The 23,651-nt window shown below is 41.5% G+C and overlaps 1 protein-coding gene across 17 annotated transcripts in view; it reads right to left on the minus strand.

Annotated features, from left to right (window-relative positions):
• The window catches only part of CTNND2 (catenin delta 2), a 717,568-nt gene that overhangs the window by 20,662 nt on the left and 673,255 nt on the right, over nt 1-23,651 (minus strand). For 15 of the 17 annotated variants that reach the window (XR_013544226.1, XR_012086701.2, XM_072998494.2 and 12 more), the window contains one exon: nt 12,434-12,560. Coding sequence is in view for 15 of the 17 variants with exons in the window: in XM_072998494.2 (XP_072854595.2) it covers nt 12,434-12,560 (127 nt within the window). In the remaining 2 variants the exon portion in view is untranslated. Of the gene's footprint in view, nt 1-8,574; nt 9,724-12,433; nt 12,561-23,651 lie in introns of those variants that run through there. The other 2 variants (XM_078391699.1, XM_078391698.1) reach the window with 1 other exon arrangement.

Here is a 23,651-nt window from a genome sequence, read left to right on the forward strand (position 1 = left end):
CTAATGAAAAAATCAGTTTAATCCAGTATATCAGCATAAGGACTTTAGCCTGTGCTTTAATGGATTTTAACCCGACCTCTAAGCGGAGAGCCACATTGGAAGTACAAGGTGGGACTCCAAGGATGGCTCTCACAAACTTGGTCTGAACAATCTCCAGAGGTCGTAAATTAGCATAGGCGAACAGTTGAGAACCATAAAGCATTTGTGATATAGTCCTGGCCTTGAAAACTTGTAATACCGAAGGTACATGTTTACCCCCAACAGTATGAAAAAATCTTGTTATTGCCACAGTATTTTTCTGGGCATTCATTGCAGCGTGGTTTACATGAGTAACCCAGGATCCTGAAGAGTGAAAAACTATGCCAAGGTATTTATAGCATGCTACTTGCTCTACAGGGTGACCATTTAGAGACCATTTGTGTTTTATTCTCCTTCTACTCACCACCGTAATCTTGGTTTTAGCATAGTTAATTATTAGTTGTTCTTCATTACAGTAGGTGGAGAAGGATCTCAGAAGTCTTCTAAATCCCACGCACGTAGTTGACAATAGAACGGCATCATCAGCATAAAGTAGAGTTGAAATTGGGCGAGAGGCAAGTTTTGGTTGGTGAAAGTTGGGGTTACTTAAATTTCCAACCAAGCCATTGATATAGAAATTGAACAATGTGGGGGCTAGTATGCATCCTTGTCTCACCCCATTAAGTACAGAGACCTGGTTGGATAAGATCCCCACGGAGTTACAAAGAACCCGCAAATGTGTATTTTCATGAAGTCGCCGCATTAACAGAAGAAGCCGTTTATCAATACTTGTGATCTCAAATTTAGTCCAAAGGCGTTCCCTTGGTATGAGATCAAAAGCAGATTTGAAGTCTATGAAGACTGCATATAGAGCACCACCTTTAAGGGCAGAGTATTTAGATGCCAGGTGGTGTAAAATAAGACCCTGGTCTATGGTGGATCTTCCCAGCCTAAATCCAGCTTGCTCCTCTGCCAGTATATTCTCATCAAGTAGCCAATCTTGTAATTTACCCAATAAATGCCTTGCATATAGTTTGCTAATAGTGTTTAGTAAGCTTATTGGATGATAGTTAGCAGGGTCCCCTCTATTTCCTCTTTTGTAAATTGGGACTACAATGGCTAGGCCCCAATCTTCTGGAAAACATGCTGTTTTGTCAATCCAGGTGAATAAAGAGGCAAGTACTGGAGCCCACCAATCAGCGTTAGACATTATAAGGTCAGGTGGAATATAATCAGTTCCAGGAGCCTTGCCTGGTTTAAGTTGCTTAATTAACATTAAGATTTCCCTTATAGTAACTGGGGGCCATTCAGGTATATGATCGAGATCATTCTGAGAAGTTAAAGTGCTAGCTGAATGGACTGTGTAAATACTTCGGAAATGTTCTTCCCATATACTAGGCAATATATAGAAATCTTGTTTGGGAATATGGTTAAGTGTACCCTTTGTTACTATCTTCCAGAAGGAAGCTGAGTCCTTCAAATTGGAAGCAGTAATTAAACATTGCCAAGTTTCCTTCTGTGCTTGAAGCTTTTTCCTTTTTACCAGAGCCTTATACTTCTTCTTAAGTGTAAACCAGTCTGATGGAATTCTAGTCAAGTTCTGTTCTCTGTAGGTCCTATAAGTGACCAATAACTCATGTTTAACTGCTTTGCACTCTGAGTCAAACCAGGGCTTTTTATGGAGAAAGCCAGTAGCTGGTTTGTCTAGCCTTTTACATGTTAGATGATTTTGCAAAGATTGTACCATACGTTTATAGGCCTCTAAGACTGGTTCCACTGAACTTAGGGAAGTAATTAAATTACTGAAATATAAATAAGGCTCTGAAAACAGCAGCTGTCTCATGGAAGCATCCAATTCTTCTGACCACTTAATGCGGGCCCCTCTTGTAGTGGCAGCAATGGGAGTTATAGAAACAAGGTCCGCAAACACTTTATGATTATTAAAATAGATCTTTAAAACCAAGGGTAGATGGTCGCTTTCTGCACGATATACTACATTAAAATCATGTATACGATCCATCAAGTCCCTGGAGACTAAAACATAATCTATTGTCGAAGCACCTGCTAGAGAGGTAAAGGTAAATTCACCAGGTCTATCACCAATTATGCACCCATTTAAAAGGGATAAACCTGAATTATTGATCATATACCTCAAGCGTAGACCAGCATAATTACAGCCACAATCTTTAAATTCCCTGTGATTAAAATTTGGGTGAAGAATAGGTTCTGGGAATGTCACGTTGAACCGTGCAGAAAGTGCCTCATCATTTGTACCTATCCTAGCATTGCAATCCCCAGCGACTATTATAGAAGCATCAGGATACAGTTGTATTAAATGCTCAATATAATACTCTAGGTTAGCCCACAAGTCATCTGTCATCGCCCGAGATTGTTGCGGAGGAATATAAACATTAATAAGTACTAACAAACACGTAGCAATCTTCAGCGTCAAGGCAGAAGCTATCCTGATGGAAAAATCCCATGCCACTACTGTTGCCTGTAGCTTTGTTGATAAGAAGGTGGCCATACCACCCTTGGGTCGACCTCCTCTATCGCTGGGCGAGGCATTAATGGAATATGCCACATAACCATTTAACACTGGATCATTTAAAGACCATGTTTCTTGTAGTAGAATAATGTCAAAATTACTGATATAATCAACGAAGGCAGGATCCGAGGCCTTCGTCTGCCAGCCCGCAATATTCCAAGATAAAAATTTGATTGCGGGTCTTTTATGCCGAAACATGGGATCTTCCAAGTTAGGTAGCTGAAGAGGTGGAGAATCATTACCCAAGCCACAAGCTAATGGTGGCACTAAATGAAAGGGAGAAGATGACCTAACTGAATTACAATGAGTTTGCATACTAACTTCATTTCCTGAGACATTGGTCATAGTATGCTTGGCATCACAGGGTTTCTCCCCATCACCTACAAGCTCTAGGCCCACTGGGTTCTTCACCTGCAAAGAATAGCTCCTGACACCATGTCAGTTCTTGTGGTAATAGTTAATTTCTTGACCAAATGACTGTTTGGAAAGCCTATAGGTGTTAGCTCCCCTTGAAGTCTCGCTATTCCATCTGCTTCTATTCTTTTTAAATCTTGGATTCAAGCCCCTATTTCTTATAATGACTGGAATTGGATATCCAACAGCCAAGTCCAGATCCACACTTGGTAGGTTCATGGATGAAATATTCTTTGTCTGTGGGGGGTAGCTGTTGTGAACCCTGTATGGAGGGTTGAGCCCTCTGCTTGGAGGAGTGGATCAAATCCAAAGTTATGGGGTCCTTGAATTGGTCTGTGCCGCTATCCTTGAGGGGCCTCCTGGAGTTAGGATTCTCTCTCTGGGCGTCCTTGGCTTGTGTTACAGCATGCTGGGTATTGACACCAGATTCTTTCTCTTTTGCAGCATACTCTGGTGATTCTATAATTTTAAATAAAGGTTTGTAATTCATTCTTCTTCTTTTTGGTGTACGTTTCCGGGCCTCCTTTTTCTTCACAGGTTTGGGCTTGGCCTTCACCGAGTGTAGGGGAGATGCCTTTCCACCAATCTTAGCAGGATCCTTTCCTGGAGGATAGTGTATTGTACTTGAGGAGACCGTTGTGGACATAGGTTTTGGGGAGTCTGCTTTAGGTGGCACAGGGGTAATAAGATTCCTCTGAGCCTCTGTCTGGGAACTTACACATAGAAGTAACTCTTCTAGTGTAAGCTTGTCAATTCTGTCAATAGTTTTTGGGGACAGATTGTAATAGTTCATCTTATCAGATGCACACCGTGTATGTTCAGCCTGGCTCTGGCTCTGGCTCAACTGGTCTGTAGCATTTTTGGCAAAATGCATCCTATTTTCCATCAGATGATCTGCTATAGAGGCCACAGATTGATTTATTTCCTTCAGTGTGTCTCTGATTTCTGCTAAAATTCTGCAGCTACCAGGAGACTCATGTTCCCCTGTTACTGGTGTAGTGCCTTTAGTTTCTGGCATCTCAGCATTTATACAGTTCAAGTTCTGCTCTCTAAGTTTCCCAGAGTCATCTGGCGAAATCAGACCATTAGAATCCAAGGCCCGATCTAAAGCAAAATCTGACAGTCTTAACCTGCCAAAATCTACATTCACCGTACTGTTTAGCAGGCTGCCTATGAACTGGCTACTTTCCTGTAACTGACAGTTTGTCAAGAGGCTGTCAGATAAATCGATATGAGGAGTAACAGTATTCTCTATATTGATTGTTAAGGGTTTAAGTGAACTAGCAAAGTCAGTTATCTTGGTTTGCTTCAAATTCCTTGCGGGAACAGGGTAGACTTTAGCACAATGTTTAGCATTATATGTGTTAAAGTTCCCAGGAGGAATAAAAAGCTTGGAAGCGCTGTGGCCACATACCTGGGCCTGCGATGGTTTACATAGTTGATTACCTCCACTTGTCCTGCTGGGTCCCAGGTCCGAGACAGGTGTAATTGATATTGGAGTGCCACGCTGTATCTGTCTCAACACTGGAGGAGACAGGGTAAGATCGAGTATTTCCATATTATGAAAAATGAAAAATGTAGAATGCAAATATCCCCAGAAACTGAAAGCAATCCACAACCCAAAAGTTCTCTTAGTTTAGCCGTGCTGTTCTGTTACTCACAGAGAAGTAGCTCCCTTTTCTTGTTTCCACTGTAATGCAGAAAATTCCAATAGTCCGGTAGTCAAGTTTCTATCTTTCCAAGGCCAGAAATATATATTTTCACGGTGGTATTCCTAATATTATTACTCCTTTATCTTCAGAGGCATAAACAAAGTTAATGAGGCCGCTGATAAGAGCTGGGTTTTGGTATCCACTGAATACAGTCTCCGGCTACTCCCTCCTTTTCTTCTTCCAAAAGAGCAGATTCAGAGATTTAAAAACTAAAAGACTTAAAAACTGTCTAAAACCAAAGATGTTAAAAAGCTATCTAAAACTAAAATGATAAAAGCTATTTATAGCCAAGTATAAAAAGATTAAAAGGTTTAAAAGACCGGGTTAAAAGTAAAATAAAATAAGGAGGCAACCAGGAGAAAACGCTGCCTCCTAATAGTAACCCATATTAGCCAGAACACAGAAAGAGAAAGGTCCCCCAATTTGCGCAAATAACAAAATAAACCAGTAAAAGATCTACTGAATGATGCAAATGTACTAATCAGAACCCTGATCAACATGCTAAAGGAAAGAAACCAGCTCATGTATAGTACAGCTATCATAACAACCATGGAACGTGGTTACAAGCTGCAAAACCCCAGAAAACCCCTGGCACTCCAAAATGAAAAGTTCAGCTGGAAAGAAAAATAAACAAATTATGTGCAGACATTAGCAACTTAAAACACCTGAAAGATTCAAAACTTAAAAATGAAAAAGTAAAAGCCAGACTATGCAAAATATATGACCTAGAAAGGAAAACAATCTATGTAAGCTGCCCCGAGTAGACATGGTCTAGAGGGGCAGGGTAAAAATCCAATCAATCAATCAATCAATCAATCGATCGATCGATCGATCGATCAATAATGGAAGAATTAAAACACCTGGTAACAATTTTCTTCATAGGAAAGAAAATTGAAAGATATGAATGCTTGAAACAATATAGAGAAAACACTCAATTTTGAAATAACCATCATTATTTTATACATAACTAGGAGAAAACACAGCAAAAGAAATCAGGCCCATGTGCAGAAGACACCTGAAACTTTTGGAAAGCAATGTGGGAAAGCCCAGTCGGACATAACAAAGACACCACATAGATTACATTTGTAAAGGAACTCATGGAAAGCATATGGATTATATTGTACTTAACAACTGAAATGATGAAGAGACAAATAAAGGCTGTGAAAAACTGAGGTGCGCTTGGTCCAAATGAGCTAAACGGGTTTTGTTTAAAGCATTTAACAAGTCTCCATCAATGTATAGCAGTGTAATTTAATAACTTACTTCAAAATTCTACAACTAAAGACTGGATGACAACAGGCTGCACATTTCTGATAATAAAAGTTCATCAAAAGGGCAATGAACCTAGTAATTATAGACCAATTACATGCCTTCCAACAGTGTTCAAGCTCCTCACAGGAGTTCTTGCAAAATCAATATGTAATTATTTAATTGAAAACTCTCTATACCCAACTGAACAGAAAAGGAACTTTAAAAAGTCAAGAGACACAACCTATCAGCTATTTATTGATACAATGGTACTAAAGAATACAAAAAGATGAAAAACAAATCTTAAATGGCCTGGATAGAGTATAAAAAGGCATCTGACTCATTGCCATGCAGCTGGATTAACAGTTGCTTAACTATTTTTGGGATAAGTAAAAATATTCAGAATATAGTCTGAATATCCCTCAAGAAAAACATGGAAAAATGAAAAACTGTCGTAATGGCCTATGGAGAAGAAACTAGGGAAATTAGCATCAAAAGAGGAATATTTTAAGGGGATTTTTTTGTCACCACTGCTGTTAAACATCTCACTAGTTCCCGTGTCAATAATTTTAAATACAATTGGATTGGGCTACCATTTTTCAGAAAAACCAGGAAAAAAATCAATCATCTCTTATACATGGATGACCTAAAACTATATGCAAAAAGTTCCACAGAGATAGTATCACTGCTAAACACAGTGCAAATATTTAGTGAAGATATCCAAATCAAATTTGGAATTGACAAATGTGCAGCTCTGTCTATACACTGTGGCAAGATCCAAAAACTAGATGGAATAGAGTTAAAAATGTCAATATTATAAAATCACCCTCAAGTGATGAAAATTATAAATACTTTGGAATACTGAAAGCAGATGACATACTGCACACAAAAGTTAAAGAACTGACAGAAAGGGAATATGTCAACAGACAGCGGAAAATCTTAAAGTCAAAATTAAATGGTGGAAATACAATCAAAGCCATAAACACATGGCAATTCCAGTAATTAGATACTCAGCTGGAATAATAGCTTGGACTCAAAACGAGTTAGAAGAACTGGATAAAAAAACATGGAAAGTAATGAACATGCATCATGCACTACATTTTAAAAGTAATGCGGACAGATTACATTTCCCTTGAAAAATCAGAAGCTGTGGATTACTGATAATACAGGACGTAGTAGAGGAAGAAAAAAAAGAAGCCTAAATGATTATATCAGTACAAGCAGAGAAATATTACTTAAGGTGTGAAAATGGAGAATATTTTGAAAACAACAGAAACAAAGGCTCAATATAAGAAAAAACAATTTGAAAACAAATTTAAACAGCTGGAAAAAGAAATCACCACATGGACAACACCTGAGAAATACTGATGGAAAGCATGATCATAATTCAACATGGGCATGATGGGGGCCCTTAAGAAAGAAACCAAAGGCTTGATTTTTGCTGCACAAGAACAAGCACTCCAAACCAACGTGCTGAAAGCTAAGATCCAAGGAATTAGTGCTAACAGCAAATGTTGACTCTGTCAAGAAAAAAAAATGAAACTGTCATACCTCATCTGCGAATGTCCAAAGATTACTCAAATTGATTACAAAATTAGACATGACAGAGCGGCAAAATTAGTGCACTAGTCATTATGCAAAAAATATAATTTGCCAGCCTCCAAAAACTCATGGGAACATCAGATAGAGAAGGTGTCAGAAAATGAGGAAGTCAAGATCTTGTGGGATTTCTGGATCCAAACTGATAGACACCTTGAACATAACACACCAGACATGGTAGTAATAGAACGAAGAAAAGTCTGGATCATTGGCATTGCAATTCCAGGGGATACCAGAGGTGAAAATAAAGAATTAGAAAAATTAACAAAGTACAGAGACCTAGCAATTGAAACATCTCGCTTGTGGATGAAACACACTTCCGTGGTCCCAGTTGTCATTGAGGCTTTGGGAACAATATTAAGAAATCCTAAGTATATGTTAAATAGCAGCACAGTATGTATGCTGTTCCTAATATTGCCATTTTTGTAGCTCTGATGGTGTGATTTCCGAGATCGGCAACTGCTTATAGTACTGTGTGAAATTTTGGTTAAAACTTGTATCTGTTATATAATACCAGTCAATGTTTTTATAATTTGATTGATTGTGCCTGGTGTTTTTGAATCATCATCATCTTAGAACTGCATCACTGGACCCTATGGATCATCGAGTCCAGCCCCTGTAAAAAAGGCATAGGGGGGAATCAAACTCCCAACTTCAACCACTGAGCTAAATGTCATGTCATTTTTCATTTCCCTAAATAAATGTAATTATACTTTTTGATGGGACACCTTGGTGGGTTTTCTGTCTTCTCATGTCCCATTGGATTCACACTATTTAGTTTGTATTTTTATTTGGATTTTTTTCCATAAGACGGTAAGATTCCACCTCCATTTCATCACATAGAATAACCCTTCTGCAGTAGAATTAAAGGCTGCTCTCTGCTACACTAAAAGGTCTGCTTAGTAAACTGCAGCAGCAGCATCTGTTCTACTAGTGCATTGTGGAAGACTGTGCCATTTCAGTGCCAGAAACTAAGTCACTAGAGACAGTGAATTTCAGTCCATTCTCCTGCCCACCAGCCTCAGAGGCCAGTGGAAGGCATATATTTCAGTCAGAAGAAAGAAAGAAACAACACATGTGGTCACATGAAAGGCTTTATTGATCAACATCAGGAGGGAGTATATCCTGAAAGGGAAGAATACATGTGGGGGCCCCACCAGCTGCGCAGGAGGATCTCCCGTGTCCCAGACTGGCTCAACAGACTTGCCTCACATGTCTATAATTGTGTGTCTTGGAGTGGGCAAGGGATACAGGAGCCTGCCTGGGGCACATAGGTTATGAACACCACAGAAAAACAGCTGGGAGCATCTGGTCACTATTTCTCGTTGTAAGCTTGGCTTTCTTCCTCATTTGTGTGGAACAAGCTGGGGTGATGACAGAGAACAGCCTGTAGAAAACAAAGGGAGATGCAGAGAGCAATGAGCAGCAGTCAGCAGCTGGAATATACACAGCAGATGTTTGTTAGAGAATGAAAGAAGAGGCAGTGTAGCTACCAGGGTTCTCTGTCAATGGTCTTTCACCAGCCTCCCTGCACTCCTAAGGAGGAGGCAACTGCAGTGACACTCGGTACGTGCACCCCTTTTCCAGCGAGGGTTGCCATGGAACTCAGGATCAGCTTGTTCCGGTGCACCCATCCAGCAAGGCAGACATGCATGTGGATGCTGCAGTGAATGGAGAAGAGTGCTTGGCCATTGTCAATAGACAGCTTACCTGAACATGGGGATGAATGCCTCCCCTCTGTGTGGAAGACTCTCCATCCCCTTGTTGTGTGTACATGTTAGAGGAATACAGTGTAGACATGAAATAGCATTTCAATGTGATAGTGGAGGAAAGAGATAGGACACTACAATTTTAATACAATTAATTAGTTAGGTGCAGTTTGCACTATGCATTCTCTGTGTCTCTTGCTTACCTATGTGGGGAGTTTTGTCTTGGCATCTCGAGTTGATGGAGCAGAGTAGAGTTTGGTGTTTGCGTCTGGAGTCTCTGCTGAAGTATCTGAGGAAATCCTGGGCACAGCAGTGTTAGCAATTTTCATCATCTCCCTCGGCGTGTTATAGATGGGCCAGGTGCACTTCCTTTCTGAGGAGTGCTGCCAAAGTGCTCCCTTTCTGTGCAGACTGTGCTTCCTGACACCCAAGTTTGCTCTTCTCACTTCTCAAGTGTGCAGGACATGATTGGCCCCTGTGTGAATGGGAGATCTCACTTTGCTCGTGTTACGCTGAATTTAAACCAGCAAGTGGGAGCATTCATGTGGGGTCACGGGCAGAAGCCATTTAAGGGCCATGGGACTTAATGCCTAACAGCTATAAAGGTATTTTATACTTAACGTTTAGAAATAAGCGCTGTGGTTTGGTGATGTGGCCTGATTCAGTCTGGCACCTGCGAAACACCTGTGCAGGAACCAGGCTGTGTGCTCCCCACTCACCAGCTCCCCACTCACCAGCTGCAGAGCACTTCCCTCCTCTGCCTTCTCTGTGCAGTCATCCACTCATATAAGGAGGCAGGGCACGGAAGCCTGCGGTGCTGCCAGTGAGTAGGCGAGTGTGCAGAGGAGGTGGGGATGGAAGCATGTGGTGCCCACGGAACACCTCTGTGGGCACCACGCTGAACCTGGCCAAACTGTGGTTTGTGCCCAGTTCTATTAACTATCTAAAGGGATATACAAAGAAAAGGGTTTCTAGAAATGGCAGCTTTGAAGAATGATACATCTTGAAACAGCAAACCAGATGCAATGCTCAGTTTCCATATTACATTAACTCAGGTGATCATACAACTTTCCAGTATGTTTTGTTCAAACAATAATTTTTATTATTTATTTTATTTTATTTTATTTATTTATATCCCGCCTATCTGGTCAGTTAAGACCACTCTAGGTGGCTTACAGCAAAAAACAAAACAAAAAAACAAAAAAACCCACACAGAAATATATATATATATATATACAGTTTCTACATAGTAAAACACATTTCACAAGATAGGAGCAGACAATGGGAAAAGGAAGGAAAGAAAGCATCAGGAATTGACTGGAGGGAAGGCTTGCCGAAACATCCATGTTTTTGATTGATTTAATTCCTCTGATGCCATGAGGAACAAGACCCAGCATTCTTGGGATGTTCCATTCCTTTTGAATAGATATGCAAAACAACACTTTGGATGTCTTTTTGGTTTACAACTTCCATGATCCCTACCTAGCATAGCTAATGGTGAGAATTTATGAGACTTGCAGCCCCTTGCTTTATGGGCATGGTGATTAACTGATTAGGTTTCAGGTAGCTGGTTCATTAGTAGATTAGTTCTTTTGTATGCTGATGTTTCTGATGTGTTGTGCCAAGTTCCTGATTTCCTGTTTGCATTATTTGGCATTTGCTGAGATCTGTGTGGCCCCTAGAAAGGGCAAAAAAAAATGGTGCGTAGATCCTCCAAAACTGCCTACTGCTTGATAATGGCCAAACTGTTCTCCTTTTCACATGTATGATTAAAAGGTTTTTAAAAATGATGAAAATATTTCTGTTTCTTTCGACTACAGAATGGGAGAGGAATTCTTAAAAAACAAAAAAATGCAGCCTGGAATTGGGAAACACGTTGTTGATGTGCATCCTGATGAGAAACATCTTTTTTACAGTAGCAGAAAGTTTGAGCAGAGTATGGCAGATAATCTGCCAGCAAAGGAAGGACGTTCAAGGTTAAGTCTTTATTAAAAGGGTGGCTGCAGCATTTTCTCTCTACTGATTCTACTAGCATGGAAGAAGTGTATTATTATGGTGGCCTTGGTAATGTCTTTAGTGATAAAGGCCTTTGTAATTCTGAATGAATTCATGGCAAAACTGTCAGCACTGTAGTCTAGATGACTGCAGCTGGAAGTGAATTATTATCGAGCAAAAGACCTTGCACTATAAAAATGAAAATCAGTAACTATGAGCTGTACCCAAGCAACAACCGCAAACAGTACTATCAGTTATATTTTGCCAAAATGTTTCTTCTGTGAATTAAAAGTGGAAAAGTACTTTCAAGATATGAATGGTTATCAACACGATTTGTCTCACCTTCTGGTTTGTCTTAAAACTAGTTGCAAGATTTGACACAAAGAGAGAGGAATGGACTACAGCTGAGTATAAAACGTGCCAATTCTTGTATAGCAAATCTGAGCAACCTGTGGCCCTTCAGATGTTAACATACTGTTGATACTCACATCATCAGCACCAAGATGGTAACGGTAGGCTCACTTACCCATGATTAAACCCCACTGAACTTAATGGGACTTATTTGCTGTACATGAGCAAAGGACTGCACACTAAACTATAAAGAAAGAGCAGCATGATGTACTGAGTGGCTGGCAGACTTCTGTCTGACAGATTCGGGACAATTCAGTCAATGTTGTCAGAGGTGACATTTAATACCAACACTCTTGCCTTGACTTTGCAGCCCCTTTTTAGGAAATTGGCATAAATACCTAGCCATGGTTTTTGGATCTCTTGAATTTTTACTGCACCATCCCCACACAAGTGGCACCTAGCCAGATGAAGCCAGATGGCCCTAAAGCTTGCATTTGTTTCTGATTTTTTTTTAGTGGTATCACCCCCCCCCCCGGCCTTTGAATTATTATTGGCAATATATACAAATGCAGATTGCATTGCTCGTCATCCCCGGATGGGAGGCCATGGTTGTCCACATTACTTAGATAAATAAAAATAAAAATATCAGCTGCCTATTTTTGTGTTTATTCCAATTATTCTACTATCACCACAGCAGGTCTACAAGAGTAAACAGGTAAACACTGAATATATTTTCTCCATACTTAATTATGGATAATGCATTTGATAGCATTCTAGCCCTTCATGTGACTTAGATGGATTCCTTCCCTGCTTATTGTGCCATGTAAGGCTGGTCTTACCTGAACGATTGTTGGGAGACATGCGCACTGGAGAGATAGAAGGCGTACGTGATGAAGAGTACGGCCTTTGCCGATCCCTCTCTATTGTTGATGATGAGGCTACAAAGTGATACTGTGACCATCCATCCTGGAGGGGAAAGTGTATAACAATAAAAAGAAAGAAAAGATGGTGAGCAAGACATAAGCTACAAGAGCAATCTTTTGTGGTCCAAGATCAACTTTGAAAAGAAATCATTCAGTATGTTCTCTCTACAAGATGAGTCTACAGCCACTAGTGTCCCACAATTGCCTTTCTAGCAAAAAATTAATGTTGGCTTTGGCATCCCTCTTGACCCATGTGTACACACATACTTTGGTAAAATATGTTAGGCATATCTATCACTCAAACTGAGACTCCAATGACGGTGAGATACGTATATTTTTTTATCACTCATTTAAACAACAATAACAATATTTCTTGTCCTTGGATAATTTCCCAACCCTTAGCAAAGCCTTTTGGGGAGAGGCTGGAGGAAAATGGCTGGAGAGGAGGAATATTCTGCTTTTAACAGCCTCTTTATGCTTGCACATGATCCACCAGACCATCATCAGACTGTTACCCCCAATTTTATTTCATTTGTGCCCCCAGACCTTCTGAAAATAGTAGTTCAGAGGATGGGCCCTGCTGCTCTTCCATAATATGAGCACTTCTTAGTTAAGGGTCTGGATTGACCTCAAAGAATGGGAAAATTACACTGCTATCAGCTATCCTTTCTTTTGGAACACTGGATTGATTGTTACCTGGAAATCAGATCCTTCACAAAGACAAATAAGACAGTAATGTAGAACATGCACACAAAGAGTTTATTGAACTATCAATCATACAAATATTTAACAAAAAGAAAAAAACCCACCAAGATTGTTACATAACTGTACTCTCAGATGGCTGTAAATCTTCCAGCATTTGTAGCTAATCACATTATTTAAACATTTAGCAACATCAAGATGAAAAGGGCTGTTCTCATTCAAACATACTTCCGGTAGCTCCAAATCAGTCAAGCTCAGGTGCTTTTGCAAGAGAGGATACGGTATTCCCTCTGGCACTTGTAAAAATTGCACTATAGAAACATACATGGTAACACAGGCAGGCAAGGGCGGGGGGTGGGGGTGAGCGATGCCCCGATGCACAGCTTTGCTTCTTTGCTTGCTTGCTCACTCCCCACCCTGCCTGTGTCCTCCTTCATCTGCAAGAAGCCGGGACGTGGAGCTACTTGCAGGAGGGGGGGCAGCGGGAGAGAAGGCAATAGCCAAAGCCAGAAGGGGAGGAGAGAGATGGAGCTACTTTGCAACTCTTGCCTCCCAGAGGCAACGCTTCCACCGCGTGCCCAGCCGGCCTGTCTGCAAAGTTGCTCCATCTCTCTCCCCCCCTCTGGCTTCAATTATTGCAGTCTCTCACACTCCCCCCCTGCAAGTAGCTCCATGTCCCGGCTTCTTGCAGATGAAGGAGGACACAGGCAAGTAAGGGGGGGGAGGGAGAGCGGCTGCTTGTTAGCCAGCTGCGCCCTGGGGAGGGAGGGTGGGGAGCAAGCAAGTTGGCAAGCAAAGCCGTGCATTGGGGCACTTCCCAGGCTGGCTGCCCCACGGCCCAGTTCTAGTTAACCCATGGGCCGGCACTGGGCCATAGACTGGAGTTGATGACCCCTGCTGTATGGTATATCAGAATTTTCTAACTGTGCAGGGTACTTATATAGGGCACAGCACAGATTGGAAGCAAAAAGTTATAACTAATTACTTTTTTTGATAATGAGAATGTACAAGAATAGTATTGGCCACTAAAAAGAACCAGAAAGTATTTCCATGCTAGCATTAGCAAATAATGCAATGAGTTTTAACACAGCATTTTCCAAACTCTAATTTACACAAAGCCACTAGATATATCTAATGTATCTAATGTATGAAGTTGCCTATCTCTATTTTGTTCTGATATTCCTTCAGTATACTTATTTTCGAACTGCTTAATAAATCATGCTTCCATCATTATCATCTTGCATCATGCATAGAAGTTACAGTAATAACTGTGGAAAGTTTCATTGGTCCAATCTGCACTTTGATTTCATGATGTGATGAACTGCAACTCAATAGCAAGAATGTTTTGTCAGACCACAGATAATGTTACTGCCAGACTAGTATAAATATCAAGTTGTACTGTTTGATTTTCCATGTGTGTTTAGTCATCCCAATATTTTCTAATGTGATTGATTAATAAGAATCTAACATTAACCTCCCTCACTCCAAGAAAACAAGCACATTTTCATTTTACAGGTAAACTGTTAGTAACGAATTCATTAGACTTCATTAACAATTCCAAAAGCTATTAGTGTTAAATATTTAAACTAATTTTTGAATCCCAAAGGGAGTATTTCCAATTTAATGCAGAAAGAAGTACCACCTGATGTGCTTGCTACCTTCATTAGTTTGTTTCAGCTCTAGTGCTTCTAATGAAATTTAATTAAATCGCTTTGGATAGTTAAAAGGTACAGTATGTAAGGGTCTCCTACAGAGAACCAGCAATCTCTCCAGAAGCTAAAGCTGTACAAGTGCAATTCTGAACCCAATTTACCTGCCTCCATTCTTCTGTCAAGCCAAATTAAGAAAATAATAAGCTAGATGGATGTGAAATCAGTTGATATTATGGGTAAGTGTGGCATTGTTGGTCACATTAACTGTGTCATAAAAGGGTAGAGTACTTATTTTTGTACCACTTCCTAGAATATTCATTGGCCAACACTTCCAGAGGTAGCATATAATCAGTTCAGGCTACAGCTACTCCAAAAATTAGAAAAATAAAACTGCACAAAGAATCTCTCTTTGGATTCTTGTCCTGCAATTCCTCTTTTCCAGAATGGCAACTTTCAGATCTTGTACAGAGTGTCCAGGTAAATTAAAATAAGATGAAATAGGCTTCTCTGTGTTGCTATTTCTACTGTCTAATTTGTGTCCATTAATTCTTTTGCACAGAGATTCTCTGTCTGTTCTATATACAGTGCAGAGGGGCACCTGGGCACTCTGCACAATATCTGAAAGTTAAGTCTTTAAGGTGCTACAATGTTCGTGTCTTCTTTACTTGTTGATGTGTCACTTAAAAGTATAACTTTTCTGGTGTCTGCTAACCAGGACCAGGCGTCACATAAACTGAACAACTGTAATAGAATGCAGTGCTCATTTCAAAGTGTTTCATCTCCACAAAAGAAGCTCACAGCAGGGAGTTTGCTGTATCGAATGCAATCCATAAAGAAGAAAGGCAAAGACCAAATAGGAAGTAAGAAAAATTCCTCCTTCACAATAAAGGTCACAAAGTAGAAAGGTTTAGAAGAATCCCAGTCTTGTTTTATACCTTAATTATGAGCATCAGACACTGTTTGCATATTGACTCCCTCCATTGATCTTTTGAGGCACTTCTGAATTAGCTAGATGAATAAGATTTCTGAGGTGTGGGGTATTCATTGTGGTGAAATCGTCTTGTTTTCTTTATTATGCTACACCCTGCTTTCTATTTCCCCAACATATGGGCTTACTGTTACTATATAATGAATCCCTCCTTGATTAATGACATTATCCCATTGCTTGATATTCATTTTTAAGGAGCGGGCTGAAAAAGTTGGCAATCAATATTTAAATACTGTATCTATAGGAGAGGGCCACTTAATTTTAGATAGTGTTACATACAGCACTGATGGTACCTGTCTGTCATGGGTTTGGAGGGAAAGTTCCATCCTATGGGGAGTGGAAGGCGGGACATCAGGGGGAGGAGCTGTACTGTATATATACTTGGAGCTTGTGTGGAGAGTGAAGAGTTGGAGTCTGTGGGTCAGACTGAGTACAACTGTGTGTCAGTTAGTACATACCTGATAGGTTCAGGTTTCTATATAGGTAGCCAGAACTGATAGGTTCAGGGTCTGTGCTTTACTATAAAGGGTTCTGTGGGAACCAAACTGTTGTGTGTATATGATTGAGACTAAGCCACGTTACATTATCCTATTTACCTGATTCTTTTATGTACCCTGTTTGTTATTTCAATAAACCTTGTTCTTTTGTTTAGTAAAATCCATTCCTGGTCTGTGTGACTCCTTACAGGGAATGGTTGGTGGCAGCATAAGTATAGGGTGGCATACTCCAGTAGGTCTGGGGTTGCCACATTGATTGGTGTCCAGCGTGTGGGATACGACTGGTCCAGTTGTCCAGTGGTCCAGCAAAGCCTTGGCAAGTGTGCCCAGAGCAAGGGGGGTCTAGTCAGGGACAATCTGAGGGCGCGTAGGTAATCTTCTAGGCTTACCTCACGGGGAGGTACGCTAGTGGACGAACGTGCCAACTCAGATTGGGGAGACTAGATTAGGGAGCTCTGAGGCAACCCGTTTTGGCGGGAAACGGCTGAGGCAAAGCTGTGTGAAGTAACAGTGATCTCGCCTGTCTGCTGAGAGGCCTAGCAGAGGGGGTGAATTCTGCCTGGCAACAGTTGCAAGTTGGTGCTGAAGGAACAGCAGCAATCTATAGAAGGCTGTTTCTGAGGCAAAAGGAAAAAAGTCGTCGCTTTATTTTGAGGCTTGACTTTTGAAGGCAGCCTGTTCTGGGGGGATTATGCCCTTAACTCGAAGCCAAATAGCAGAAATGGGTGAAGTGAGAGATCCACAGGTAGACCAAGGTTCTGAGGAAGAATTTGGCTCAGTGCAGGATGAGAACACGGGAGAACTGATCCCAGAACTCAGAAAAATGCTCCGAGCCCAACTGCGTGAACTGAGGGTGAGGGAACTGGCGTTTGAAAGGGAAGTGAAACAGAGACTGTTGGAAGTAGACAAAATGGTGTTTGAGCTGAAGAAGATGGAAATAATGAGTAGAAATAGGAATAACAATAATGGTGAAGGGAAGCCCTCAGACATGAAACCACCTAGACTTCAGATTTTGGAGGGAAAACCAAAACCAGATGAGAAAGACTCCAAGTACAGCAGAAAATGTTATTTCTGTCAGGGAAAGGGCCATCTAATCTCAGAGTGTGAGAAATGGAAGCAGCTAAAGGGAAATTTGCCTCATGATTTGAGTGGAACCAAGCCAAAAGCTGTGTTCTGGGTCCAGAAAGAGCAAAGCTCCTTGCCACTGAGGGAGCCTGTTGCCATGGCTACTCAATCTGGAACAGTTACATCTGCTGATCAGGCTGGGGAAAATTGTCCTCTTGTGGAGGTCAAGCGCTGCTTACTAGTGAGGACAGATTCGCAATTGTTTGAGACCGCAGGGGTGGACGTAGGAATACTTGACCATCAGTATAGGGGGCTAAGGGATACTTGTTCCCAGGTGACCCTGTGCCATCCAGACATTATTCCTAGGGAGTATATAATCCCAAATGAGAGCCTGAAGGTGGCAGGGATTGAGGGGCAGGTGATCTCACTGCCAGTAGCTGAGGTACCTGTGAGCTTTCAAGGCTGGAGGGGAGTGTGGCGGCTAGCGATTTCATCGACTCTGCCAGCAGCCGTGCTCGTGGGAAATGACCTGGCTGAACATGTGAAACGGGTGCTAGTGATTACACGCTCACAAGCTACCACGGGGACAGTTCAGGGGGGTACTGAAGAGCCCGAGGCTGAAGCAGGGGAGGGTAGTCCCGAAGCTGTGGTAGAAACCTTAACCACAGACAGCAAGTTTGGCCAAGAGCAAAAGGCAGATGCCACTCTCCGAAAGTGTTTTGAAAAGGTGACAGACACCCAGTTAACACCTGAAACCCCAGTGAGATTTCGTGAGAAAAAGGGAATTTTATATAGAGAGACCCTGAGGAATATCTCAAAAGGGGGAGATGGGATCAGAAGTCAGCTAGTGGTACCTGAAAAGTATCGCCCCATGATCTTAAAAAGGGGGCACTCTGACATGTTTGCTGCGCACTTAGGGGTGAACAAAACACAGCAGAGAATCACACAAAATTTTTACTGGCCTGAAATAGGGAAGCAGATCAAGGAGTTCTTTAAACAATGTGATGTGTGTCAGAGGCAGGGGAATAACCGTGACAGGACCAAAGCGAAGTTGTGCCCTTTGCCTGTGATTGACACCCCGTTCAAATGTATAGGGGTGGATATTGTGGGACCTTTGCCCAAGGCCACAAAGAGGGGGAACCGGTTCATTCTCACCATTGTGGACCATGCCACGAGGTACCCCGAAGCCATTCCCTTGACTAACATCGAAACTAACACAGTGGCAGATGCCTTGGTGGGGTATATGTCCAGGATGGGATTTGCCTCAGAAATAATCACAGATTTGGGCACATCGTTTACATCAAAGCTCATGAAACGGTTATGGCAAATCTGTGGAATTAAACACAAGGAAACCACTGCCTATCACCCCGAAAGTAATGGGTTAACGGAGAAGTTCAATGGGACTCTGATGCGCATGATTAGGGCTTACTTGGCAGAGAATCCAAACAATTGGGACCAGAAGCTGCAATCCCTTTTGTTTGCTTATCGATCAGTGCCACAAGCCAGTACCGGGTTCAGTCCGTTTGAACTTTTGTTTGGGAGAAGGGTGAAAGGTCCACTTGATTTAATCAAACAAAATTGGGAACAGATCACCCAGGATGACCCACAAGATGTTGTGACATATATAGACTCTTTAATGAATGACCTAAAGAGAAACCTAGAGCTAGCAGCAGAGAACCTGCAAGCTCAGAAGGTCAGACAGAAAACCTGGTATGACCAGAAAGCCAGGGAGAGGCACTTTAACCCAGGGGAGGAAGTGCTTTGGCTTAGGCCCTGCAAAGAGAACAAACTGCAGCTCAAATGGGCAGGACCATATAGGGTCATTTCCAAGATGTCGGACCTGAACTACCTTATAGAGCAGGAGGAACACCAAGCACGGAGGGTGGTACATGTGAATGCCCTGAAACCCTACTACAGAGGGGAACAGAGGGTTTTATTTGCAATAAAAGCAGCTGAGAGTGAGGAAGCTGAATTACCCTTCTGGGAGGGTAGAGGGGAAGTGAAATACAACCCAGATGAGGTGAAGATCAGTCCTGCACTCACCCAAGACCAGCAGCAAGAACTAAAAGTGCTGCTCACGAAATATCATAAGGGTTTTTCAATTAAGCCGGGGATAGTGAGAGGAGTGATCAAACCCCTAGAGGCCAAGATAGAAGCCGTTCGTGATTGGCCCAGACCCAACACCAAGAAAAAAGTCAAATCATTTCTTGGGTTGGTGGGCTACTATAGAAAGTTCATCCCGAGGTTTAGCGAGATGGCGACTCCGCTGACCGATCTGACGCGGAAGAAAACTGATGACCGCATCCCGTGGACCAGCGACTGTGAGGAGGCGTTCCAGAGGTTGAAGCAGGCGCTCATCCATTATCCAGTGCTGCGTGCTCCCGACTTCGACCGGGAGTTCATCATCTACACCGATCCGTCTAACAGCGGGGTAGGAGCAGTTCTTTGCCAGGAGGATGAAAATGGTGACCAGCATCCAGTGTCCTACCTGAGTAGGAAACTCCAGAAAGGTGAGAGACATTTGGCAACCGTGGAAAAGGAGTGCCTGGCCATAGTATACGCGATTCAGAAGGCCAAACCTTACATCTGGGGAAGACATTTTGTTCTGTGCACTGACCACTCACCACTGCAGTGGTTAAAGACAATGAAAACCCATAATAGTAAACTTATGAGGTGGGCTTTAAACCAGCAAGATTATGACTTTGAAGTGAAGGTGGTCAGAGGGTCAATGAACTGTGTTGCTGACGCCTTGTCAAGAAGACCCGAAGAGTGAAGACGGCGAAGAAACATGGACTATGTACATTTTGGTGACCAAAAGTTAAATGTACCTGTTTTTTTTTTTTTTGAACAGGCTTGGTTTGTATTAATAAAGGTAACTTAATGTATTGTAAATATGAATGTTTAAATGCCTAATTGATATGTTTAACCTAGAGTGTAAGTATGGGATTGTGTTATTGTATAACTGTTTTTGTGTGTTTTGATCCTGGCTGTTTTTTGGAGAAAAGCACTTTAGCTTTTCCCCTGCAAAACAACTTATAAAGAGGGGAGGTGTTACATACAGCACTGATGGTACCTGTCTGTCATGGGTTTGGAGGGAAAGTTCCATCCTATGGGGAGTGGAAGGCGGGACATCAGGGGGAGGAGCTGTACTGTATATATACTTGGAGCTTGTGTGGAGAGTGAAGAGTTGGAGTCTGTGGGTCAGACTGAGTACAACTGTGTGTCAGTTAGTACATACCTGATAGGTTCAGGTTTCTATATAGGTAGCCAGAACTGATAGGTTCAGGGTCTGTGCTTTACTATAAAGGGTTCTGTGGGAACCAAACTGTTGTGTGTATATGATTGAGACTAAGCCACGTTACATTATCCTATTTACCTGATTCTTTTATGTACCCTGTTTGTTATTTCAATAAACCTTGTTCTTTTGTTTAGTAAAATCCATTCCTGGTCTGTGTGACTCCTTACAGGGAATGGTTGGTGGCAGCATAAGTATAGGGTGGCATACTCCAGTAGGTCTGGGGTTGCCACAGATAGGTTTCCTAGCCAGAAATCAGTCCACTGATTTTTTATAAGAGCAAACATTGCTCAGACCACAAAGAATCAGACCAGAGAAACTTGATATTTACTCAGCAGATAAAACTACTTTTAAGCAGATTCAGTCATATGAAAGAAGCAAAAGCAGAATCTTGTAAGTCAGGGTAGAGGAATGTGTGGTTCTTCAGACGTTGTTGGATGGCAGCTCCCATCAGCCATACGCAGCACAGCCAATGGCAAGGGGTGAAAAGCGTTTCAATGGAAAAACATCTGGAGCTACACGTTCTTTGGTTATTTTCTGAGTACATGTGACAAAATGCCAGTTGGCATGGAAAACTCAAAAAAAAGTTCCCAGGATCTACTAAGTTCTCCTCACATTAATACCATTACTACGCTTCATTCCAAGCTATGTACTACAACTATTCACGCTTAAAGTTGATTCTGACATTCAGCCTCTAGCTAATTCCTTCCTTCAAAAATAAATTAATAAAGAATAACAAATAAAAATAAAACCCTCTACTTGCACTAGTGAGTCTCTTCACATTAATGCAATACTATTATATAGTATTACTATACATTATTTTATACTTCTACACTATATACAGAGTATATTGATACTCTTTCAAGCATTAATGTGAGGAGACTCATTAGTACAAGCAGTAGTTTTTGCTTTTATTTCTTTTATCTTTTTTCCTCATTTATTTTTGGATAAAATTTAGAAAAAAATATTGGGCTATAAAGATATCGCCTACTCTCTCAAAAGTCAGAAGGTTATCAAAGTATGTAAAGTTTGCCAGATTGTAGCTAAGCATGCAAATTGACTCTGGCATAAAGCATGACCTTGCTGTGAAGGTCATAACTATATATTTTAACACATGTAGGCTCAAAATATTAAGCAGTTTTTGCTATCACACAAACACCTTACATTCTTTCCTTTTATTCTAACCACATTGTCAGGGAAACACTAAAATAAAGTCTCTCTCTCTTTCTCTTCTCATCACAGTAGAAGGTGACCCCTATATTTTACTGGCTTGTGGTAGTTATGTCTAGGTGATTCAACAAAATGTAACCAGTAATTCAGGAACTTGGCTTTCAGCTGCTTTACACTGAGTTAGATCAATGGTCGCTTCTGCTCTTTGTATACTGGTGGTTTTCTAGGATTTCAGATACAAATGTTATCAGCAACAGCGCTGCTGAAAAACAAGCAACAACAACAACAAAACCCATCTTCACAGGAATTATGTTGAATTATGCAAACAGGGAGGAGCAACCAGTACTAGCTATTTTGCTGGTTGTCTATCATCCATTTGGCAATTCCCTGGTGGTGCAATCAGTCTCACATTTGGGCTGATGACAACCAAACAGCAAATTGGGGGGGGGGGGGAATAAAACTTTCTATGACTGCCCTTCTGCAAGTGGTAACACTCAACAAGATTTGTAAAGATTTCCATTTCTTGCTTTTTGTTTGATAAAGCACTGTCTTCATAATCAGTAGTTTGACAGTCTCAGTCCTATAGATTTACAGATTCCCAGCCTTTACCTGCGACATTTGGAAACTCATTAATTCCTAGTTAACATGCTATACCCAAATAAGCCTTTTAATCCCTCCTTTCTTGAAATCATTATTACGAAGTCCATTGTTTAGAACTGTTAGGTTTTCCATTATTTTCCTCTCAATGTACAATACAAGGTGCATTTTTGTCCTTTCAAAGTCTCTTTATTACAATTAAAAATGGATTATGCAAACCATAAGGAATAGGCAACTTTCCCACTTGTCAATCTTTCCTCCCAGTTTTAGTTTGCAAGAGAGGAAAATTCTAGATTAACCTGCACAGACCATGTTGAACTGCTTTATCTTACCAAGGCTTACAACCCAGTTTTCATGTATTCTTGAGCAAAATCATTGCACAGAAAGAAGTAACAGCAGATTATGACAAATAGTGATATAACATATCAGCTACAGGTACACAAAAATCTCAGCTGTCAGTTTAGGGGAGAAAAATAATAAATGCCTTTCTTTCTTTCTTTCTTTCTTTCTTTCTTTCTTTCTTTCTTTCTTTCTTTCTTTCTTTCTTTCTTTCTTTCTTTCTTTCTTTCTTTCACACACTCTCTCTCCCACCCTCCCACTGCCCTAGACCAGAGATCTCTAAACTACGGCCCATAGGCCACATCTGGCCTGCCTTACTGTTTTATCTGGCCTGATCCCTTCAGCCTGTGTGCGTGCGTGGGGGGGCACGGGCAGGTGGGGGCGCATGTGTGCGTGCGGGCATCCGCGCGTGCATGCATTTGTGCATATGTGTGGGCATCCGGGGGTGTGCATGTGCATGTCCGTGTGGGCAGGCATCCATGCATGTGGGGTGGGTGGGTGTGCATGCATGCGTGCATGCGTATGTGCATGTATGCTGGTATCTGAGCAGTGTGTGCATGTGTGCACGCACGTGTCTGTGGGGGTGGGCACCCATGCATGTGGGGTGGGGTGCATGCATGTATGTGTGCATGCAAGGGGTGCATCCATGCGTCTGTGTGGGGGCAAGCAGGTGGCCGCGTGCACACACTCCTTCGGCCCTTTAAAATTTGGAAAGTATATAATGTAGCTCTCATGCTCAAAAGTTTGGAAGCCCCTGCCCTAGACTCTTACATCTACATATCTCTCTTTTAGAGGCAGCTATGTGACATAAATCAAGGCTTTCATGGCT

The sequence above is a fragment of the Pogona vitticeps genome, chromosome 4 (genome assembly GCF_051106095.1).
Source record: "Pogona vitticeps strain Pit_001003342236 chromosome 4, PviZW2.1, whole genome shotgun sequence".
Lineage (NCBI taxonomy): Eukaryota > Metazoa > Chordata > Lepidosauria > Squamata > Agamidae > Pogona > Pogona vitticeps.